The sequence below is a fragment of the Sceloporus occidentalis genome, unplaced genomic scaffold (assembly GCF_023333645.1).
Source record: "Sceloporus occidentalis isolate IW3139 unplaced genomic scaffold, rSceOcc1.0.p SCAF_7, whole genome shotgun sequence".
Taxonomy (NCBI): Eukaryota; Metazoa; Chordata; class Lepidosauria; order Squamata; family Phrynosomatidae; genus Sceloporus; species Sceloporus occidentalis.
Genome location: NW_028316987.1, coordinates 42,397,169 through 42,419,821, shown reverse-complemented (window position 1 = coordinate 42,419,821; position 22,653 = coordinate 42,397,169). Strand labels below are relative to the sequence as shown.

At 39.8% G+C, this 22,653-nt stretch overlaps 1 protein-coding gene across 5 annotated transcripts in view; it reads right to left on the bottom strand.

Annotated features, from left to right (window-relative positions):
- Positions 1 to 22,653, bottom strand: part of MYRIP (myosin VIIA and Rab interacting protein) — a 194,671-nt gene that overhangs the window by 14,765 nt on the left and 157,253 nt on the right. For 3 of the 5 annotated variants that reach the window (XM_089532736.1, XM_089532738.1, XM_089532737.1), the window contains exons 9-12: positions 22,472 to 22,649; positions 18,240 to 18,883; positions 11,432 to 11,671; positions 7,079 to 7,141 (exon numbers count right to left, since the gene is read on the bottom strand). In XM_089532736.1, coding sequence (XP_089388862.1) covers positions 7,079 to 7,141; positions 11,432 to 11,671; positions 18,240 to 18,883; positions 22,472 to 22,649 — 1,125 coding nt within the window. The remainder of the gene's footprint in view (positions 1 to 7,078; positions 7,142 to 11,431; positions 11,672 to 18,239; positions 18,884 to 22,471; positions 22,650 to 22,653) is intronic. The other 2 variants (XM_089532739.1, XM_089532740.1) reach the window with 1 other exon arrangement.

The window sequence follows — 22,653 nt, the reverse complement described above, 5'->3', positions numbered from 1 at the left end:
GCTCGTGTGGAATGGCGCCGCCATTTTGTACGTACCCAATACGTACTAGGGTTAGGGGCATCAGGAAGTGACGCCCCTTCCTAACCCTAGTACGTCCTGGGGATCTATGTTATAGGGATCTGATTTAAAAGAACACATGTGGGCCCGAACAGACAGGCCAAAATAAAGCTGCTCGGGTCACTTTGGAAGTATGCTGTTTAAATGATGCATGCGTCCTAAAAGGTTGTTAGCCATGCAAAAGCCACGCTCCAGTCCTAAGGACTGGAGCACACCTTTGGTGCAGCTTCTGGCCTCTTAAGATGCGTGTGTCATTTAAAAAGCATACCTCCAAAGTGACCCGAAGCAGCTTTATTTTGGCCTGTCTGTTCGGGCCCATGTGACATCTCTGACAACTGCATGTTTGGATAAAGGATGCCTTTCCCTTAAAAACAACTTTACAGGAAATGGATTTTTTTCTACATTAAAGTGTTTTTTTAAAGTACAATTTCCTCTTAGATGATAATACCAACTATTTTCAAAAATGCAACAAGTGTTTATAATGCTGCAAAAATGTGCTGCTCTCTAGAAGATGGACTGCTTGATCCTGAACAAAGATTTTCAGAGACAACTGTATGCTCTTATGATTATCCAGGTGATTAGCCTTATCTAATAAAGCTGTTTCATCAACAACTGAATGAACAGTGGAGATGGGATACAGGACATAAAACAACAAAGAGACAGGAAATGGTCAGGAGAACCATTTCTGCAATTCTGTAACACTTTTAGGAACTACAAAAATATGTTTCTGCTTCACAGAATGGCCTGCCTTTAATCCCTGATAGCCAGTCTGTTATTCTGATCAGGCAGAGGATGGAGAATGTGTTTTGAAGCTAACGCGACCCCTAAATCAGGACAAGGCTCACTTTGTTTCTCTCAGGAATAAGACTGAGATGGATGGAGATGAATTCTTTTATATTCATAAGCATGTGCAGCGAAAGGTCAGACTAGTAGGTGGATGGTAGCAGTATTTTAAAAAAGCCCCCTTGACTGTAATTTATTATGTCTGGATCTTCTTACTGCTGAAAAAGGGCTCATCTTTAACTCCTACAGGTGATTTTAAAAGATAGCTGTCAGGTCTGCTCTGTTTCTCTGCCAAGCAGCTAACAGGAAAATAACAGATGGTAATATAATTTATAAGTACAAAGACAGCTAAACATAATCAAACCTCTAACCAGAACATCTACTTTTTCTACCAGCATTAATTGGACGAAATGCTACTTAATTTTGCTCTGGAAGCCCAAACTGACATCCCTTCAAAACTTACTTGCAATATATCCAGCTGTCAGAGTTGATACCCTTCATTCTTAAATACCAACTTAGATTAAGCTCATTCTAGGGGTTCATTCCCAGCAGAGCCTTACAATTCTTAATTCATGAACAGCTAGTAGTCCCTCCAATGCTAAAAGGGCTACAAATGAATATAACACCACAGTAAATTGCATTGGTTTAAACCCTTCATTGCTTTCTTCCTTCACATCAATATCTTCTATCTACAGCAGGCCCTCAGTTGGGGTTGGTTCCAGGATCCTTTGTGAATACCAAAATCTGTTGATGTATAAATCCCATTTTATAGAGGGGTGTAGTAAAATGGCATTTCTTATATAAAATGGTGAACAGCAAAGTTTGCTTTTTGAAACCCCCTCTTGGTATTTTTGAGTTGTGGCTGGTTGAATTCATGGATTCAGATCTGAGGATAAGGAGGGCCAACTGTATTCTACTTACTTTCCAGCTGAAAGTGTAATGATTTATGTTCCTGTGATAACTTAAGAGCAGTGCTTCTTAACATGGGGTCTATGGACCAGTGCTGTGAGCCACTGGCTATCAGTCCATGGAAAGTAAAAGGCTTGCTTGTATCTAATTTAATTGTGTAAAGGAGCCAGTGCCACTGTCCTCTCCCAACTGAGGCTCCACGGGGAGAGAAAACAAGAGCCTTATATCCCCCTCTTCTGCAGCTTAGCAGATAGTTCATTTCCCCATGTCCTTCAACAGGCTTGCAATTAACAAGTTTGCCACAAGCACATGCATCCCTCCTGTCATGTCTACTGGGTAAGAAGATTCTCCTTGTTGTCTCACCTAGAAGTGCACACTGCAAACTACTACATTCATATGTAAGATAATGGTGCTCAAGTTTAAAATGGCTGATATGTAAGATAACAGGTTAAATGGCCAGATGCAGTATAGTATTTACATGCACAGGAACCTATGAGCAATGTCTGTAAATGAAAATAGGTAAGAGTCAAAAAGTGTTCCCAATTTGTGCTCATTTTTTACACTCTGCACCCCAATTCCCCCCTTTTACTTTTTGGAAAAGTTCAAAAGGGCAAAAAGGACATATTGACAGAATCCCTGTTGTCAAGATAACTGGTTTGATGCTCTTGACCTTCAGTTAAGATCTAGATGCATTGGAATGTAAGTGGAGGATATGTATTTGGATGTAAATCCAAATTAAAAACAAATGCAAGGTGAATATGGAACATTAACATTCTACAGCATCTAGGATGCTCACTGTCTAGGCACAAGCAAAGCAATACGGCTGCCACATGGTGAGACAGTTTAAATAGAGGGCAAACTGCTGGCTTCAATAGCTTGCATTACAGTGGGCCCTTGGTATCTACTGGAGTTTAGTTCCAGGACCCCTTGTGGACATCAAAATCCATGGATGCTCAAGTCCCATTAAATACAATAGCACAGTTAAATGACATGCCTTATATAAAATGGCAAAATCAAGGTTTGCTTTTGGAATTTTTATATATTTAATGTTTCCAAGCCATGAATGGTTAAAAAAACCTGTGGACATGGAGGACCAATTGTACTACCATCCATTTTAACTCAAGTTGGTTTCAGAGGACAAGTGAAGCTTATGGTTACATTATCTCATTTAACTCAATGGGACTGAAAAAGCTGGTTAGACAGTCCCCTTAAAATTCTGGACACAGCTAATATTAGTAGTATCCTTAGACACTGGATTCAACTGTGATTTATGCAATGTCTTATGTTTCTCTGAGGAAATGTCAAATCAACATTAGCCACACATAACGAGTAAATAAAATCATTTCTTTCCCTAATGGCTCTCGGCCATATTGACCTTTCTTTAAATCACCATGCAAACACTACAGACACCATTCTTAAGGTGCTTCATCACCAATTCGCAGCAGTGTGGTTGTCCGTCAATCAATATATGTGGTCTTCATCTAAGGCTTGGTAACAGGCTGCATGTTGATTCATCAATCTTGAAGTTACACAATTCACTACAGACTTCTAAGAAAATATTACTATGTTCCCCATGCTATGCCCTCAATTTTCTGTTGTTCTTAACACTCTTCTTAGCCTGACAGTAAAATTGGTTTTGCCAGCTAGCTTCTGACATCTTATAAAAGAGTAACAAATGCATGCTCTGAGTGTGGAATCGTGCTCTTGCCAAAATGGCTCCTCAAGGTTTGGAGAAGCACAATAAATCTCAAGGGAAAAACCCCTCAGGTCACAAAAACTGCTCAGTAGTCACGGGCTGATGGAGAGAAATGGAAAATAGAGGTGGTGGTGGTGGTGGTGGTGGGGGGGGGGGGATGGAATAGAATATACTTAAAAAAACACAGCCTTCTGTCTGGCTAGCTGAGACTTTGCAGAAGAACACACTACACTGCAACAATTTGTTTCAAATCCCATTTAGGGTTTATCCAGACAGGAATAAAGTACCTAGAAGTATTGAGAATGTCCAGATCTTTTAGCTTTGACTTTACGTGCATATTCATGGCTTTGCATCCCAACTCTTTCTGGAAATATCCCAGGTTTCCCTTCCTACCCCTCTCCCCTTTGTTCTCCCCCTCCCACTGATCACATATTACATCTAGTCTCAGGCAATGTTTCAGAAACTGACTTTAACAATTTCCACTGAGACCTTTTTAATTACTATTCAGGAGATTCCAGCTCCAGTTGCACTGCAGAAATAATCCACCACTTTTACTGTCAGAGAACTCTGGTGCGACAAGCTACAAATTCCCAGAATTCCATAGCACTGAGCCATGGCAGTTAAAGTGGTGTCAACCTTGATTATTTCTGTAGTGCAGATATAGCAATAGTCAAAGTGTTAAAGTGCTTTAGCAATATGATGTTAGTTAAGCATTAGTATAATTTTTTGTTTTTATTGCCAGCATTCCTCTTTCCCTTGACCGATCTCTGTTGAATCTATATTCCTAGGAAAAATCACTATGTTTCTTGGCAGTGGCCATCTTAGCTAGCTCCAGGATAACATAAATACACTGCCATGGAGAGGTACATTTCAATTTTGGAAATACCAGTTTAATTTAAACTGACCTGGGGAGTGGGAATAAAAATTCCTTGTAAGTGCTGAGATTTGTCTGGGAATACTTCACAATGAGGGAAATGTCATACAGCTCTCCAAACACACACACACACACACACACACACACACACACACACACACATCTTGGAAAGAACAGGAACAAAAACAGGGACTTTCTGTTTTCCCCACAGTCCATCTGAATTCTGAATGGACCCTTACATACACTAGTGGGGATACAGATACGTATTTATGAGATAACAATTATGGTGGACCCTTGATATCCACTGAGGTTTCGTCTTAGGAACCCCCATGGATACTAATATCCATGGATGCTTAAGTCCCATCAAATATAATGGCATAACAAAATGGCGTCCCTTATATAAAGTGCCAAAATCAAGGTTTGCTTTTAGGAATTTATATGTTTTAAAAATATTTTCAAACCATGGATGATTGAATTTATGGATAAAAAACTGTGGATACCGAGGGCTGACTATATTCTACTTCTCAGAAATGTAATGATAGAAAAATACCTCATTTTTACCCCATTTTCCCCACAAACCTGTTCAAGACACCTTAAACCAATACAATACTAAGAATAAAACTAAATGAAAATGCAACACGAATACAAAGTAGGCACAAACCAGTATGTGTGAATAAAAGCAGAAAGCAGTGAAAATGGTTTAACTGCAATTAATTCTAGTGTTGTTGACTTTAATGGGCCTTATTTACATCTTAATTTTGTTAGATGGTACGCATTTAAGTTTAGGGGAAGAAGCACAGTTCAGTAGCTGAGTACATGCTATGAATGTACAAGACTCCAGATTCTACCCCAAGTATCTTCCCTTTTTAAAAGAATCAAATAAGAGCAGTGGACAAATAGTTTATGCAAAGAAGGTCCTCATGACCAAATCCAACTGTTAGTCCCAAACAAATTAGATCCACTGAATCAACAGGATGTTCATATGTTGACTTATACATTTTCCACTGATTCAGTGGGTCTGCTCTAGGTAGGACTAACAATTGGATTTAGCTGTATGTCTATAATAGAGATATATCTATAATCTCATGCATGGTCAAAGTATTTGGTTTAATTGACAATTGCAGATTAGATTGTTGGGAGGGGGAGGGGGCAATGTCAAAATTTTATGAAGTTTCAGAGAAGGCTTTATTTTAAAATATGTAGTGGCGAAGGGCTTTTTCCCCCTTCCTTTTTACACTTTCCCCAAAACCTTGTTGCTACTGCAAACAGCAGTTTGGATGTTTGAATATCTCAGACATAATGTCAACTTGCTTTTCCCTCATCTAGAACATCTCTGGGAATGATGATTATCTCATGATATGTACAGCATGGCTACACCAGAAGCTACATCACCACCTAAGGTCTGTCCCAGGAGTACTCTGTGCCATGAACTCAAATAAGTTGTTGAGAGAAGCCAAAACTGTGTTTGGGTGGAGGCAGGGAAGCAGCAGCTTTGGCCACCTTGTCGTTAAAGATAAGACCCATCTGAACTTTCTTTTAATATGGAGAGAGAGAGAGGACAGACAGGCCAAAATAAAGCTGCTTCGGGTCATTTTGGAGGTATGCTGTTTAAATGACACATGCATCTTAAGAGGCCAGAAACTGTGCCAAAGCTGTGCTCCAGTGCTTAGGGCTGGAGCAGGGCTTTGGTGTGGCTTCTGGCCTTTTAGGACACATGCATTATTTAAACAGCATACCTTCAAAGTGACCTGAAGCTGCTTTATTTTGGCCTGTCTGTTCGGGCCCTTATTCAGCATACTTTTAGAACAAATCCTTTTCACGTCAAATGCAGACATTCAGAACAATCACATGCTTCTAACAAAGGGAATAGACAGAAAGGCAGCAAAAGAAGAGTGTTGCATTGTGGAGAAAGGCTTTCTTAGTGGTGAGTGTTTGGTGCAATCACATTTCAGTTGCATAAAACATTGGTGATAAAAGATCGTTTTTGATTGCTAATACTAGAAAAACCTTACAAAAAACATAGTTCACAAACGCTATTACTCGTAGTTTATTATGAGGAATAAAGAAGCATTTAAGTATCAATAATCATAACGCAAAGGATAACTGACTTGTTTGCTGTTTTTCTTTTGTTAATTGTTATAATGGGAAACAAAACAGAACACCTAAGGCATACCTTTAAAATTAGAATACTTTTAAAAATCATACTCAGACCCTGTAAAGCAAGGGCCCACAAAACCTTTTGGACCAGCAGCTACATCTGGGATTTTGAGAGCATGAAACATCCCAAAATGGTTGCTGTGGTGGGTGTGATATAAAGGGCAACTGATAAGGCTAAAGACAACATGTCTAAGAGTCTGAGTGCATTTGTGGGTGCACTTGTATACTTTCAACTGAAGTATCTGACCTATATTCTTCATTGACCCTTGGGCCCTGTGGCATTCAAAGGTTTTTTTTAAAGACAACTGAAAATGGTGGGCAACTAAAGACTTTATAAAACTGCAAATCCCAGGATTCCATAGGATGGAACTACAGCACTTAAAGTGGTGTTGAACTACTTTATTTCTACAGTGTAGATGCACCCTAAACAAGCAGAAAAAGTTAAAAAAAAAAAAGAGGGGAAGGAAACATGGCCATATGGGAGGTGTCATAGCACCCTAGGTGCTACCATGGAGATCCCTGCTCCATCAGAAAATGGGCCTCTGCAAAAAGAGTCATTACAGTAAAAGATCACTAACAGAGACAAAACGTACTAGTCTCACCTGCTGAAGTGCTGAAGTTAAAAACTGAAGTTTAAGATGCAGATCAAATGCCTTTTGTTTTTCCTAGGCAGTTGGACGGCAGTTTAGAAAGGTAGAGAAGAGAGACAGAGATAGTAATTAGATGACAATGAACACAATTCACTGAGAAAGAACTATGGAGTGAAAGAAAGACAGAAGACACACCAGAAATGTGTTATAGTTTCTACATACAATTAAATCTTGAAGTCAGGCCCTGAGTTGTGCAAAATTTTAGACTCTCCTCATCTTTCTCTGATATATTTCTTTGATATATATTTTCAGTGCTTTTAAGCTGCTTTAAATTAGTGGTGCTTTTAACAGGACAATTCATTTAATTGTTATCATCTTTATTTATTTATGCGGTATTGACTTTGATTTAATCTACGTTTTGCATTCTCTTGGATCTCATGTAAGAAGAAAAGTGGGATATAAAATCAAATAGTATACATGGCATAACCATGCAGTGTTTTTCCTGCCTTTCATTGCCCTCTTTTCCATCACCATTGGCTGTATCTTAGAGAAAATAAATTAAAAGGAACAGTCATTATAGCTCTCCCAATCCTGCTAAACTGACCACCATCTATGACCATTCGCTATGCTGGTTAGGGCTGATGGCAGCTGGGTTTGGTGCTCCAATAGCAGGAAGCAGTGAAGCCACACCAGAATTTAGTCCAAACTAAGACCTGGAGCTGAACTATCCCTCAGATAGGTTGAACCGTTTCAACTTCAAATAAAAATTTACACTGAAGCCAATAAAATTGCAGATACTAGCCATCACCTAGTGATGGGAGTTGCAGTTCTATGACATCTGGTGTTCACACATTCCCTTTCCTACAACAGATTAATAACCTGCTTGCCAATTAACTTAATGAATTCTTTTATTTATTTTCTGAAAGTGGGTTTAAGGAAAGAATCTTTTTAAAGATTCTGGAGACATGTCATAAGTTTAAGATGATATAAGCAAAATTGGTCATTAATTTCTAGAAGAACGATCATCCCAAATATTTTAATTTTCTTCAGATTTTAGAATGTGAAATACTTTCCACTGAAATTGTATAATGTTCAAAATAAAGAAGTACAAATTCCATCAGTCCTAACAGAAACTAATTTCAGCTGTTCCACTTATCATCATTAAGGATCTTCTTGTCATAAGTTTGCTCTGTGAGTTTTGGAATATTATGTTTGAAAAGTAATTAGTTCTAAGGCTCCCAAAGATGTTAATATAATTACAATTATGTTTTAAAAAGAAAACACTTTGGATTTTCTACTTCTTACAAGCAACTTCTCTTATTCACTCCCCTATCACCTCCAGGCATAAACTTAAATACAAGGCAGCAACACAAGGCATAGAACAAACCAGCACATGAGCTATGGTATATTTATTCTTCACCATTTAATGAATTCATGCTCCCATCACTACAAAAATCACTGCAAAAGGAATGAAACTATTTGTATGCAAGTTACAGTCATAAAGTGGTATCTTTATACTTTTGTTATGAAAGATTATTACCAGTAACTAATTCACATCATTCAGTTTTCCTTTTTAAATAAAATCTGGTGCAAGAAGGAATGAGCGGGTAAACCATTCCCATTTTAGTCAACAGTTTCAAATTATTGAGATTAATTAGAGACTAAAGTTTTCCTGGTGATTAAATGTCTATTTATTCATCCATCCGGTGAACCTATAATGAGGTTTTCTTAGCAAGATTTCTTTAGAGAGGGTATGCCATTGCCTTCCTATTTGGGAACGTAATTTACCTAAGGTCAGCCAATGGGTTTCTGTGGTTAAGCAGGTCTTTGAATACTGGTCTCCCAGTGTCATAATCCAGTACTCAAACCACCTAACCTCAGTGGTTCTCCATTTATTCAATCATACTCAATGCCTAGTCAAAGTTTACAACTACAATTCTATAAACCAGGTCAGTTTTTGCTCTCATCTAAATAAAGCAAGTCATTGCAAGAACAATGCAGTTTTAAGAAATAGTTCATGAACTTGTTTTCCTCTACCCTCTTCTTTCCCTTTTCGACATTATAAGCATGTGAACAGAAACGGTCTTGTTTTAAAAACTCTTTACAGCGATTTTATGACACAAGAAAATAAATCACAATAACAGCTGGTTAACAGCATCTCTTCCTGGAACTTATCACATGATATTGCCTCCTTTCTTTTGTTATTTGCGGGCTCATTCACACTAGCATTTTGCGCTGGGTAGATCTGGAGAGATTCGGATAAATGCAATACTGAATCTGACCGAATTTGACCTGAACTGAAGTTTTCACTAGGTTTAACCCAATTGATTTTCTCTGACACAGTTTAACCCTCTCAAAGTTCACACTGACCAAAGTAATGATTCAAAATGGATCCTCCATATTGATTGCATTCAATCATGTTCAGGTTTTTTTTTTGTTCTCTCTGTGTGTTTGTGTGTGTGTAATAAAAAACATGCCCCCAAAAGCTCACTCGTTCTCTGCTTTGGGTTTGCAACCTGGATTATAACGAAATGTGAATGTCCCCTGGGTGAGATATCATTTGGCAGGCTTTTCTTTTCATTCATGCAAAAACCTAAATGAATGACCTCCTTTCTGTGATGGTAGCATTTGCAGTGCAATAAATCAATTTGGCTTTAATCCTGATTTTGGGTGCTCAATGTGTGGGCTTTAGGTGTTGGCTGCCCTTTGTTTGCAAGTGATCAAGAACAAAGACATTCCTGAGTTAAGAAGACAAGACTCATCGTTGGCAGATTAATCACTTTCATCTGCCATCCATCAGGACACCCCCCCCTCGGGGGAAAAAGGCCTTTTTAAATGTAAGATTCCTTTTATATTTCTTTGGTAGGTGTCTGTGTGTGCACACCAAGGCTAGACACACACTGGGCAGTACTGGATGGGCAGTGTCAAATGCTATGTGTGATAAAGTGAATCAACAAAGTCTGTAACACCAGAAAGATAACAAAAATTACTAAAGTGTGATAAAGGAAAGAGTAGTCCTGGTTGCATAGTGCTTTTGAAAATAATGCATTTTTAGGAGAATAGCTTGGTGTGATAAAGTCCTTTGATACATTTTCAGATTGGGGTTGACAACATGCGGCCATAGGCTTGCACAAAGTATGCTGTTAATTTTTTTACCACTGCTGCTAAAAAATACAACCCCAAAACAACCCCAAACCCACTATGATGTTTTACCCTTCTGAAAGAGAAGGAGATCCTTCTAAGTAAAATAGTTAATAAAGTACAGACATTTTGCCACAAGAAGCTGAAGGGGATATTAAGATGGAAATGTCAATCAAAACAGTGACTGTCCTGAATTCAACCATTAAAACTACATGCTCCTTAACCTATGGACTAGCAGCACCACATTTTAAAATCCCATGCAAGGGACAGTATGGAGACTATTTGGCTGCCAGGCTGTATGGTGACCATTGCTGGACTTACTATTAGGTAGAGCAAAGTAACTGTCTTAGGTTGCTAACACTCATCCAACCATTCCTCTCTCTTCAAGGACAGAGTTCTGTGTGCTATGCCACCTTCTTCAGTCTTCAGTCTCCTAAACTACCCTACTGCTCTCAGATATGATTAACAAGTGTCAGTTAAACTTAAATATAACTGCTTTTCCAGTCAGCTGCTCTATAGGGCGTGGAGATATGTGTGTGTGTGTGCTTTTGTCCTTTGCCTTGATCAAAAATGTTTTGGGCCACCCCTGGTTGTGACTACAGGGTCAGAATCACTTTTGTACTGTTGGGAATCAGAATCCCCCCCCCCCCCCCCAATTGTACCCTGTTCCTTACCCTATTTTGTCTATGTTTCTTCAACTCCTGTCTCTTTTGGCTGTATCTACTAGAATTGCCTTGCATATGAGAAAGATTATCACCAGCGACCGGTTGTGAGACAGTGGCTGGTTCTGCTGAACCATTCCAAAGTACAATTTGTCATTTAAATATCTGCAAAGTGGATTACTTATTATATTTATTATTTTTATTTCATTTATAGCCTGCCCTTTCTCTAATGAGTAGAAGGCAGTATACAGAGATCTCTTCCTTTCCATTTTATTCATCACAAGCACATAGTGAGGTAGGCTGGGAGAGGATGACTGCCTCAAAGTCACTTTTCACACTGCCCCCTGCAGCTGTCATAGCACTGTGCAATGTCATACCTCCATAGTACTTCAACTTGAATCTCCCAAGTCCAACAGTCTAAATGCTATACCAAACTTGGCTCTTGTTATTAAATAATTCTGATATTACAAGTTTAGTCATGGAAGTGGCTTGACATCATAACATGTGAAATGGATCCTGAATATATTATCTGCCAGCTGTTCACCCACCAGGTAAGACTTACCTTCTTTAACTCCTCCTGAATGCATTTGCCACTATCTTCTGAAGATACGCAGGATTTCTGAGTCTCAGATTCTGTTCCAGGTTCTGACACCTGTTCCTCTGAAGAGGTTTCCCTACTGTCACTCATTTTTGCAGCTAGTTCATATAATCTTGACTTCAGCTTTTCTTCCAAAGGGTCTGTCTGTGTTTGATGCTGTTGATCTTCACTACTTATGTCAGTTTCTGATAAATCCTCAGATGCCTTATATAATTAAAAAGAAAAGAACAGGATAAATAACATCTCAAAGAAAAGAAAAGCTGTATATACAAAAGCTGTTATACACTGCAAGAGGTCTATAAAGATATCACTTTGATGACTGCAAAACAAATACATAAGGAGAAATGGTTTTCTCTTTGCTAAACAGTATGTGCTCCAGACAAATCAATTCTCTGTAGATGATAACAAACCCCAGTTCCACTTTTGATCTTGTACCACAGTTTTTAAGCACTATATGATATGGTACATATCTAATTTTCCATGGAGCATTACTGTTGCTATCTGTGTAAATCTTGTGTACCCCCTGAGAAATGCTGAATGCATTTTACACCAGTTTACCTCAATTCAGAATGGGAAACAACTTTCTTGGACTATAGCTGCCAGTTAATTCATACCCTACTTCTTCAATTAGTAAATAAAAACTATCTTCAGAAAGATTGAAGGTGGCCTTGCTTAGACTTGGTGTCATGTTTCACTGCTCACATTCAAAGAGAAGATAATTCTCATGCTCCATTTGGAGAAGTCTGCCTCAGAAGACTAGAACCAGGATGACATGCCTCATCAGCTGCAATGGTCTGCATTGGAAGGGGGGGAGGGAAATCCTAGTCACCAGTCACCTCTCTAGAGACACCAGAGGCCAAAACATAGAAGGAGCTCTCCAAAGAGATTCCAGCCCCACCAGAAGAAGGGGAGCTGGAGGTTGATTCTGAAACAAATCTAGTCGAGCCCCAGAGGGGAAGGAACAGAAGTCTGATACAGAACAAGACAAAGCACAAAGCTTCAATAGACGATGTATCAGGAGTAGATTTTCCAGAGCAGTTGCAAATGTATGAAGGAGCTTTCTAGTTGATGTTGCTCCAGGGCCAGTGTTAAGGACATTTAGACTTTCACCTATCTTATTCTCTACTCTTGGTATTTTGTGAATTGCAACCTGACATTAACATGTTCTACTGGGCATTTATAGACAGGATAATAATGAAGGAAGCACCTTGTATTGGAAAATGAAGGAGACTAATGGGAGAGGGAAAGTGTGCAAATTTCAGTATGTGAGGAAACACTGGGGAGAAATAGACCACCCCTTTGGAGTGGTGTCCCACCGTCGCTTTCAGCACCAGATTGGAGCTGCGGCAACTGCACACTACAGCCCCAAAAGGAGCCCCCCAAAATCCGGCATTTTTCTGGCCCCAAAAGGAGTGGCAAAATGACCCTCCATTTGCAACCAGAAAAAGAGTGCCTTTGTTGCTGCAGCAGCACTTTCCAGTGCTCCTTTTGGTGTGAATCATCTGGATGCTGTGCCAAAGGCGTGCTGTGACACCATCTGCCATGTGGTTGTTTGGGTGGTGTGATGGCAGCTTGGGGTGGAGTCATGGCGTGTGTTGTGCAGCTGCTATGCTCTACCCTGCTCCAAGGCTGGCATTAAATGCCAGTCTGTTCAGCCCCAAAGTCTCAGAGAAGAAACAAGGACAGAAAGAAAAGAAAAATCAGCAAGATAGAAGTTGAAAGATTTTCACATCCCTAATACAGCAGCACAGAAAAGATACAGAAGATGAAGGGAAGAGAGGTGAGAAATGTCACTCAGACAGAAACATGTCCTACATTATGCTTTCATGGGTACGGGGAGTGAGAAAAAGTAAGTAGTTCTGAGTTGGATAATGAAGTTCACAAAAGAATGATAAAAAGGCATATCAGTTCCTGACAATGAGAATCACAAAAAACAAAAATGAGGGTTAATGTGAGGCATCCATCTACACACTGAATGTTCCAAAGTAAGTATTTTTGTTTTACTCTGATAAATCTAGAATGAATTTATATCTAGTGGAATGCATTCAAATTTAAGGTGATGCAACAGAGTTGGCTGAAACAGACTCCACTCCCATCCTCAGGTGACAGCTACTCTAACCCCAAGCAAGTTGTGTGATGAGTATGGTTTGTGATGAGTGTGACATCAAGGACCACATCAATGGGGTGACAGCTGAGGCTTGGGCGAAAGTGGGATTCCTCCTCCAATTGGACTAAGGCACTTTCTGTGAACAGATCTGCTCTGTCCATGGATGGCAAATCTTGCACTCACCACCTCCTCTTGGATCCACTCTACCCACTCCCAGCTCCACAAATGGTCATTTTCACATAACTGTTTTTTTTTAAAACCCATATCTTGTAAGAGTCAGCAGTGTGATGCGGCAGCTAAAAAGGCCAATGCTATCAATGGAAGTCTAGATCAAGGGAAGTAATAGTGCCACTCTATTCTGCCTTGGCCAGGCTTCACCTCGAATACTGTATCCAGTTCTGGGCACCACAGTTCAAAAAGGATGTTGACAAATTGGAGCACGTCCAAAGGAGGGCCACCAAAATGGTGAAGGGCCTGGAAACCATGCCTTATGAGGAAAGACTTAGGGAGCTGGGTATGTTTAGCCTGGAAAAAGACAGTTAAGAGGTGATATGATAGCCTGGTTTAAGTATTTGAAGGGGTGTCACACTGAGGAGGGAGGAAGCTTGTTTTCTGCTGCTCCAGAGACTAGAACATGGAGCAATGGATGCAAGCTCCAGGAACAGAGATTCCACCTCAACACTGGAAGGAATTTCCTAACAGTAAGAGCTGTTCGACAGTGGAACACACTTCCTAGGAGTGTGGTGGTGTCTCCTTCTTTGGAGGTCTTTAAACAGGGGCTGGATGGCCATCTATTGGGGATGCTTTTATTGTGAGTTCCTGCATGGCAGGGGGTTGGACTGGATGGCCCTTGTGGTCTCTTCCAACTCTATGATTCTTTTATTCTAATTGAAATATAAACACATTGCTTGTAAAATGTGTATTTGAATGAAAAAGGTCTTTCTCTTAAAAGTTTATCTTCTGGTAACAACACTCACGTGCACACATGATAGTTTTAAAATGTGCTCAGTTATGCATTCAGCATTGTACATAAAAAGATGGGCTCTGAATGGGTTTACAGTTTTAAACTGGATTCTTTCTTGGCTGGAAAATTAAACATAAGCACCACCTAGTGGAAGTATGGGAACCAAATCCTAGAGTTTATATTTTACCCATTTTGATGATGTATTGTGAGAAAAACTGTAGGACCATTATTCCAGTATATTTCCTCACTTAGGAAAAGCCTTATTAGAACATGTGCTCTTGTTCTCTTCAACTCTTATGTTGGCTAGACAATGCTTTTTAAAAAATAATACAACAAACCCCAACTTCACCATGATGTCAAAGCAATTCAGAAAGCATATGATGTTGTACAACATGAAGCTTGTACTCCAAGCTAAGCTTGCTGGGAGCTGACGGAAAGTTAGTTTATTTCAATTTCAGTGTTTTTAGGTTTGAATATTATAGTTTAACTTGTGTTAGACACAGATAATTTGAAATGTACATGCATTTAAATAAATTAAAAAGAGCTGTGTTAATTGCTCACCAGCAATGAATTCCAATTACACCAGCTGAATACTTGAGTGACAAGCTAGCTGCTCTGTGCAGTGGTTGGTCTTCTAGTGATGTCTCTTTCCTGTTCCTTCTAGTTGAAAAGGCCTACTGGGAACCAAACTACATGTGATTCTTAAATGTATATTTGCATTTAATGTGCAGGTTTTTAACAATGCCAATAGAATCAGCTAGGATGAAAATTATTGGGAATACAACAGGATGGGAGGGGAGATTTAAGCCTATCCCTCTGTTACCCAAAGAAAGTGGGGATGCTGGGGGAATTTGCTTAGCTCTAGAATGCTTACGAGTGGCTGGGTAACTCAAGGAATGTTTCCACCTGGGTATATCAGTACTAACTGAGGGGAACTCCAAATCTGAGGGAATTAAGGTTTTATTTAGAAACATGCAAGGGTGCAACCAAACATACAATAGCAATTTGGACAAACACAGCATTCAGAGCTAACCAAAATGGAAATATGGAAATTGGATAGCAGATAGCAAAGGGGGCAATATTTACCTGTCCTGGAGTGATGGCCACGGAAAGTGGGATGTGGTTCAGACTTGTTGTCTGAGGGTGACACAGTGAATACACAGAGCACAGATTGGGAACAACTGTGCTTAAGGAGGCTAGGTTTGGGACTAATATTTCTATATGGGATCCTCGGCTCAAGGGGTGTGCTATCTTGCAAGGTAACAAAGACTTAATGGTCTTCCCAGGAATCAACAAAGGGACTTCAGACTAGTTGATGGCTTCAACTTTGGCGTTACAAAAACAGTGACTGGATTAGGACAAGTCCAGGGTGGATGGATAGGAAAGTTGGCTGGGACCATAGCAGGGAATAGGTTGGAAGTGCTGGCTTACTGCCTTTGGTACAATGAGATCTCCTTTGTCTTCCGGTGCAAGAGGATACACAGAGAGCCCAGGAGGAGGAACGAATGATCGGCACAACTATTTAGCTTTTGTTTCCATATTACCTGGGTCCTTCCACATGTCTTTGAGTTTCTGTGTCCTTTCCACAAAAAATTCACTTGGTGTTCCAAAGGCCATCATGGCCTCTTAAGAACATGTCTGGCTTGCAGGGTATGCAGGGTGTACTAACACTTCCTTACTGCGAACCTTGGGAAAATCCCTGATGCAAATACTATTTTCAGAGAAGAGAGTTTCTTGAGCACTGCAGCTGCAGAGGAAAGGCTTAAATCTGCACCCTCCAGTCTGCTGTGATTCTATTAATTATAACATTAAAAAAATCCTGCACAAATGGAAAAATACACTTAATACCTCACGTAATCTGGTAGGTAGGCCAAGCACACTGTAGTAGTGAGTTTATTTCAATCATGGCTAGTGACAGGGAAGGGTCTGAGAAGGACTACTGTCAAGTTAGGTTAGACACAAGTGCCAGAATCCTATAGTGTCACATCGCTTGCATAAAAGACTATTGTGAGTAGCTTGAGAGTTTGCTGTACACATATGGAAGCATCCAAGACGTCCTCATGGGAAAAAAGTGATTACGGCAAACAATAGCCAGTGACCATCGTCACCAGCTACACTCATATATTGGTGCCAAAGAAGTGGCCATCCAGCATACATCTCCTAATCTCGTCAGTGCCTGGCTGAGAGGCACTTGCAGTCAAGACATTTATCTGTGATGTGCCTTGGGATCCTTTCTAGGGAAAAAGCACTATAAAATTGAAATAAATAAATAAATATGGAAGGGGAGGCTTAAAAAGTCATCTGTCAAAATGCTACAGGTGATTTCCTAAGCCACTCCTTACCTATACCTTGGCTCCAAGGACCTCTCAGAACCAGGCACTGATGAAAGAGATGGCTCTGGACACAATTGGCTTTTGTCAGGCAGGAAGTATATGCTGGGATGTCAAGTGTCCCTGCACTGGCAATGCTTAATGGGATCTTGGCCATGGTCTTCTGATGTATGGGTTACTGGTTATTTCAAAATCAGGCTATACAAGAGCAGACTATGTTGACCACAAAGCAATCTCTGCAATGTGTGCAGACTCCTAGGCTTAAAGGAAATGGTGGTAGGAAAATACAGTTTCCCACTGTAGTGTTCGAGAAATTAAGCATTATGTTCAACTGCCACTAGTGCTACCTTGTTCATGCTCCTTATTTTTCTAAGTCAAAGGCAGAAGATGGAAAATTATTTTAAGAAGAATGAACACAATGACATCCCACCACTGCTTAGTTACAGATAGTTTTAGCATCTCATTACATTTATTCTTCTTGATGGTAACTTTCCAAGCTTTGTATAAGAGAAAGAAATCAATCTGTCTTGTCTGGTGGGGTTAAACTAAGAGGCAGATGAAAAGATAAATAATAGTGGAGACACAGAAGGAATCAAAAGAGATTTTACTAACTGCAAGGCTAATTTAACCTGTTTCCAGGAACTATTTATTGGAAAAGGAGGTGACTTTTGACCAGTTCCTACACAGCCCACTAATGTAATTTCTTCTTTGCTCCACACATATCTTCTATGCTCCAATAACCCCATGTTACCATTTCCCCACTCCCTCATAGCTAAATATTATTTATTACCTATTCAGCTACATATGAATGGTTGATTCACTTCCATGCCATCTTGGTTACCAAGAGCAAGGAAAGCATCCTGTTTCTAAAGTTGTTTCCATTATCAACCCATTTGTGTGTGTGAGTGCAGGGCAAGATCACCAACACTCGCCACCATCACTCACCACCATCAGGAAATCAGACCGTCTGACATGTCTTGTAGGATTCCTAAAAAACAATATGTGAATTAGTATGCAGCTTTTGTTTTCTACAGTGTCATACTCTGCTAAACAGAGAAGTATGAGACTGGTTTAGCACTGCCTTTCCCAGCACATTGTCCTCAGGTCACATCTTGGTGAGGATTATGCAACTTGTACTCTCACACAACTGGAAAGTTCCAAGTTTATATAACTTGCTAGTTGCATAAACTTGGAAGGCTGATCTGGCACCTTCAGCAGAATTAGCCTTGGCACATACTCTTTAATAATATAAAATGTGTGTAATGTAGATTAGTAGGGTGGGCCTACTGTACTTACAGCTCTCTCTACAGCAGACCAAAGAGCTGATATTATTTTGCAGACAGCACATTGTATTAATTGAACCTCTATTACCTGACTTGTGCTCAAAGTCTTCTTGTGAGTTTTTGTGCGATTTCTGCCTTTGCATAAATCTTCAGAGAGAGCCTTGCCTTTCTTCCACCTCTTTGATCTCTTTTCTAAGTCATGATAGGCTTCTTCACTCTCACTGCTATCTGAATAATCTAAACTGGTAGCCTGTGGATTGAAGTTTACATCTAGCTCCCCATGTAATTGTGCTTTTTCCTCTCTGGACTTATTGTTACAAGTTCTCCTTTGTACCCAAGGAAAACGGCTAGTTCCCCTAGCCTCTCTTGAAGAACTGATGGATGATGTTTCAGAATCAAAGCATCCTGTCTCACTGGCAAATAGTTCAAAAGAAGGGGAGGTCACTGGCTGGTGCAGTTCATTTCCATAAGTCCACTCAGCATTGCATGGGGAATCAGCAGAGTTTGACAGCTGTTTGGGCCTCCTTCTTAGCTTGTTCAAAGCCACATTCCAATCATAATCATCTTCGCTGTCTGAGCCCATCTCATCATAAGCAGACACAACACTAGATTCATTTTCCAAAGCTCTGAATACTTGGCTCTTTGGTTTGGCAAGCATTCGTGGATGAGGCAACATGACATTTTGCAAGGCTACCCAGTTTCCATCAGTACTCTTCAAAACAGGAGGGAAAGCTAAGGAAACACAAGAAAAAATATACACTTTCATTATTAGAACATTTTATTCCTTCAAACAAAATCATAAGTCTAGTTGGGGTTGACATGATTCTTATTTAGCAATAATAATAATAATAATAATAATAATAATAATTAGGGAATTGGCTGTTATCAAAGGACAAGCATTTATAAGAGTCTTGCCTCACACATTTTACAGTGGTGTATTGAAACATGGACTAATTGGGATTTGACCCAATGGATCTCAAATCATGTTGCAGTTTTAGGAGACTATCACATTAGCTTTGCTGCTGGGATAGAATCAGGACGTAACTTTCTTATGGTGAATCTTATCACATTCACCCACTGCGAGGCAGTATGCAGCCCATATGCAACCCGGGCTTCTCTGGGCTTGTCCCACATCTTTTTGGAAATGAGAAAATCCCATTCTTGAAAAGCTGCAAGAGAAACCTGGGTTGCATATGACCTTCATAATGCCCAGCGATGAGTGAATGCGATAAGATCTGCCTTAAGAAAGTTACATCTATTAATATAATTACTGTTTCCTCGATTTTTACCTTGTACAGTACACTATTAGTGGTGATAGCAGGTTTGTGTTACACTATATATGTTCAGTGCTAATGGGTCAAAATCTATGGTCATTCATGCCTTCTCTGTGTGCCCAAGAAGCACATATGCTTCGTGTAAGGTTGCCACCACTGTTAGTATAGACCATCCATCAAGATCCAACAGTGCGGCACTACATGAGGGTCCAATGAAGTAACAGGAACACTACCATCTTGGATGCTGATCCAGAAGGGATTCTTGTAAAACCTGCTGCTAAACATGGATCACCTTAGCTGGATCAAGTGAAAATCACATTACTATTGTATGACAACCCTATCCTATGGTTTTCTGGGCAAGATTTATTCAGAGGTTTGGCACTGCCTTTCTCAAAGATTAAGAGAATATGACTTGTTCAAGGTCACCTAGTGGGTTTTCATGGCTTAGGGATTTGAACCCTGGTGTTCTGGATACCTAGTCCAACACTCAAGAATAGTAGTACCCAAACCACTAAATCACCCTATCAATAAACAGATATTGGTCATGATTATCGTGTCTAACCATTCAAAAGGGCCTTATTGAAGCCTGACTAAGTTTGAGTCCAACCCAGACTGTCAGATAATTTTTAAAATACTTATTAAAAATAGAAAATAGTCTTGTGTACATTAGCTGCATTTAGCTGTTTTATATTTGGGTAGATAAAAGTAAGGTTATTAAATTCCTGTTACTCAAGATAAGGCTTTTTACATGCAGAGTTATTTGTTCATGACAGGACATAATTATGTAAAGAAATATGTAGCATATCTATAATTTGACATTTGGAAAATATTTCCCCTGCAGCATAAACATTACTAAAAAGGAGGAAAACACAAAATGAGAATAATTAAATCTGTCAGGTTCCTAGTTTTGACTATTTATTTATTTAAATAATCACAGTCTATGCTCTGAAGTAGCTTCTTAATTCAGATACACTGGAAAAAATGCCTCAGCAGGCAATTTCATCATTCTGAAGTAACAGAGTACTTTTCCAGGATGTAATCTTTTGAAATGACTAGTTATTTGCTGAATACATTCACATAAACATTACCTACTTGTACTTATTTTTGTAACAGATGCCTGACTACACAAATGGAACAGAAACAGTAGATTAGAAAAAAGCCCAGGGACATTTTACATTTATTGAAACAAGTTTACATGTTTGTAACCCTAGTTGGACATGGACTAGTCCCCTCACATAAGGCAGGTCTTAAAATAGTTTCTCAAATAGTCTGGACCTAAGTAGTGTAGGGCTTTATAGGTCATGACCAGCAATTTGAACTGTGCCTGGAAATGAACTAGTAAACCAGTGAAGCTGTTTCAACAATGAAGTAACACTCTCCATATAACCGGCTCTAGTCAGCATTCTAACTGTGGCAATTTGAACCCGCTGACGTTTCTGAACAGTCTTCAAAGGCACCCCCATGTAGAGTGCGTTTCAGTAGTCCAAACGGAATGTAATCAAGGCATATGTCACCACAGCCAGATTGATGTCTCAAGAAACAAGTGCATCTGGTGCACTAGTTTTAACTGTGCAAATGCACGCCTGGCCACTGCTGAAACCTAGGCATCCAGGCTCAGAGTTGAGTCCAGGAACACAACCAAGCTGTGAAACTAAGATTTCAGGGGGAGTATAACCCTTCCCAGCACAGGCAAAGTCCGTATCCCCTGATCTGCTTTACAACTGACCAAGAGCACCTCTGTCTTGTCTGGATTAAGTTTCAAGTTGTTTGCCCTCATCCAGTCAATTACTGACAGCAGACACTGGAGATAGCTTCCTTGGAATCAGATGGGAAGGAGAGATAGAGTCCTTCTGAGTCCAACCCTCCAAGAAAGACTGGAACAACTGCATAACAGTGCCCCCAAGTCTCATCCCAGAAAGGTGGTTCAGAATGATACTATGGTTGATGATATCAAAAGCTGCTGAGGTCTAGCAGGACCAACAGGGACACATGCCCCCTGTCCAGTTCCTTGCAGAGGTCATCCACCAAGGCGACTCATCCTCAGGCAAAGGCAATGGCAAACCTCCTCTGGAGAAATCTTGCTCAGAAAACACCATCATAGGGTTGCCATGAGTCTGAAACTACTTGAAGACATACAACACATACATAGATGGCAGGCTGTGTTTTGGGAGTGGGGTGTTATCTGAGAAAATATATGTACTTTTGAGAGTGGTTTTTTGTTCATTTCTTTAAAAAAACACAGTTTTGGAAAATGCAGTAGCTGCTGCCTTCTAGTAAAAGTACTGGCACTGGATGGCCCCAAACACAACCCAATTGTTAGTAGATGAGCTTAATGAATTGGAAGTTTGTAAATCAACACTTAGGCAAGTTCCACTGATTCAATGGGTCTATTCCAACTGGGGTTAACAGGAGTTAGCCTTAGGAATGAATCCGCCTGCCCTGTTTTGCTTCTTGCATGAGTGTACAAGTGTGGCTAGCTTTGCAAAGAAAAACAGAAACTAGCTTTGCAAAGACAACAAATAGTTACAAAGTATATTCTGTATAACTGGCATAAACTGTGATGGGGATAAACTCCATTTATTGATTCAGTTACACACTGAAAGAAAAATCTTTCTCAGAGTCTAAAGATATACTGCCTGGACTAGTCTCTGCCAAAATCTCAGTAATGGTTAATTCCTTCACATCCCTCAATGGGCATTTTGTACTTTGTGTGTATGAGGGCAAGTCAGGCACTTCCATTATGTAGGGTACTGGTTCAGGAGAACATTTTTGCATATTTAACTTTAAAAACATTTGACAGAAAATCTGAAAATTTAGCCAGAGTGAGAATCTTTTTGGGGGAAATGTCCCTTCTCTCTGCTCAGTCAAAGATATTATTTAGATCAGATGTTTCAAAAACAGTAAATTTTCCATCAGTCTGTAGATAATTGTTCCTTTACCACCCTTTCTTTTTAAAACTCCTTTTCCCCTCTTGATTTCACTCTGAAGACTTAGAATAATTTTCTACAGAACTAAGCAATATCAGTCAGGTATTACTATCTTTTACTTGGTTCATTTAATCGGTCCACACTCTTCCAGCTGGGCAAGGCAGATAGTCTGTGCTCTTTCTGCTTCCTAATTGGGCCTTTTGACTGTCTCCAGAGAGACTCAGGCACAGAAGATGCAAGGTCCACGTCTCTGCTTGAGGCTTCTTCAGCAGTCAGTGAGAAAGCCGACTGAGACCTCTGT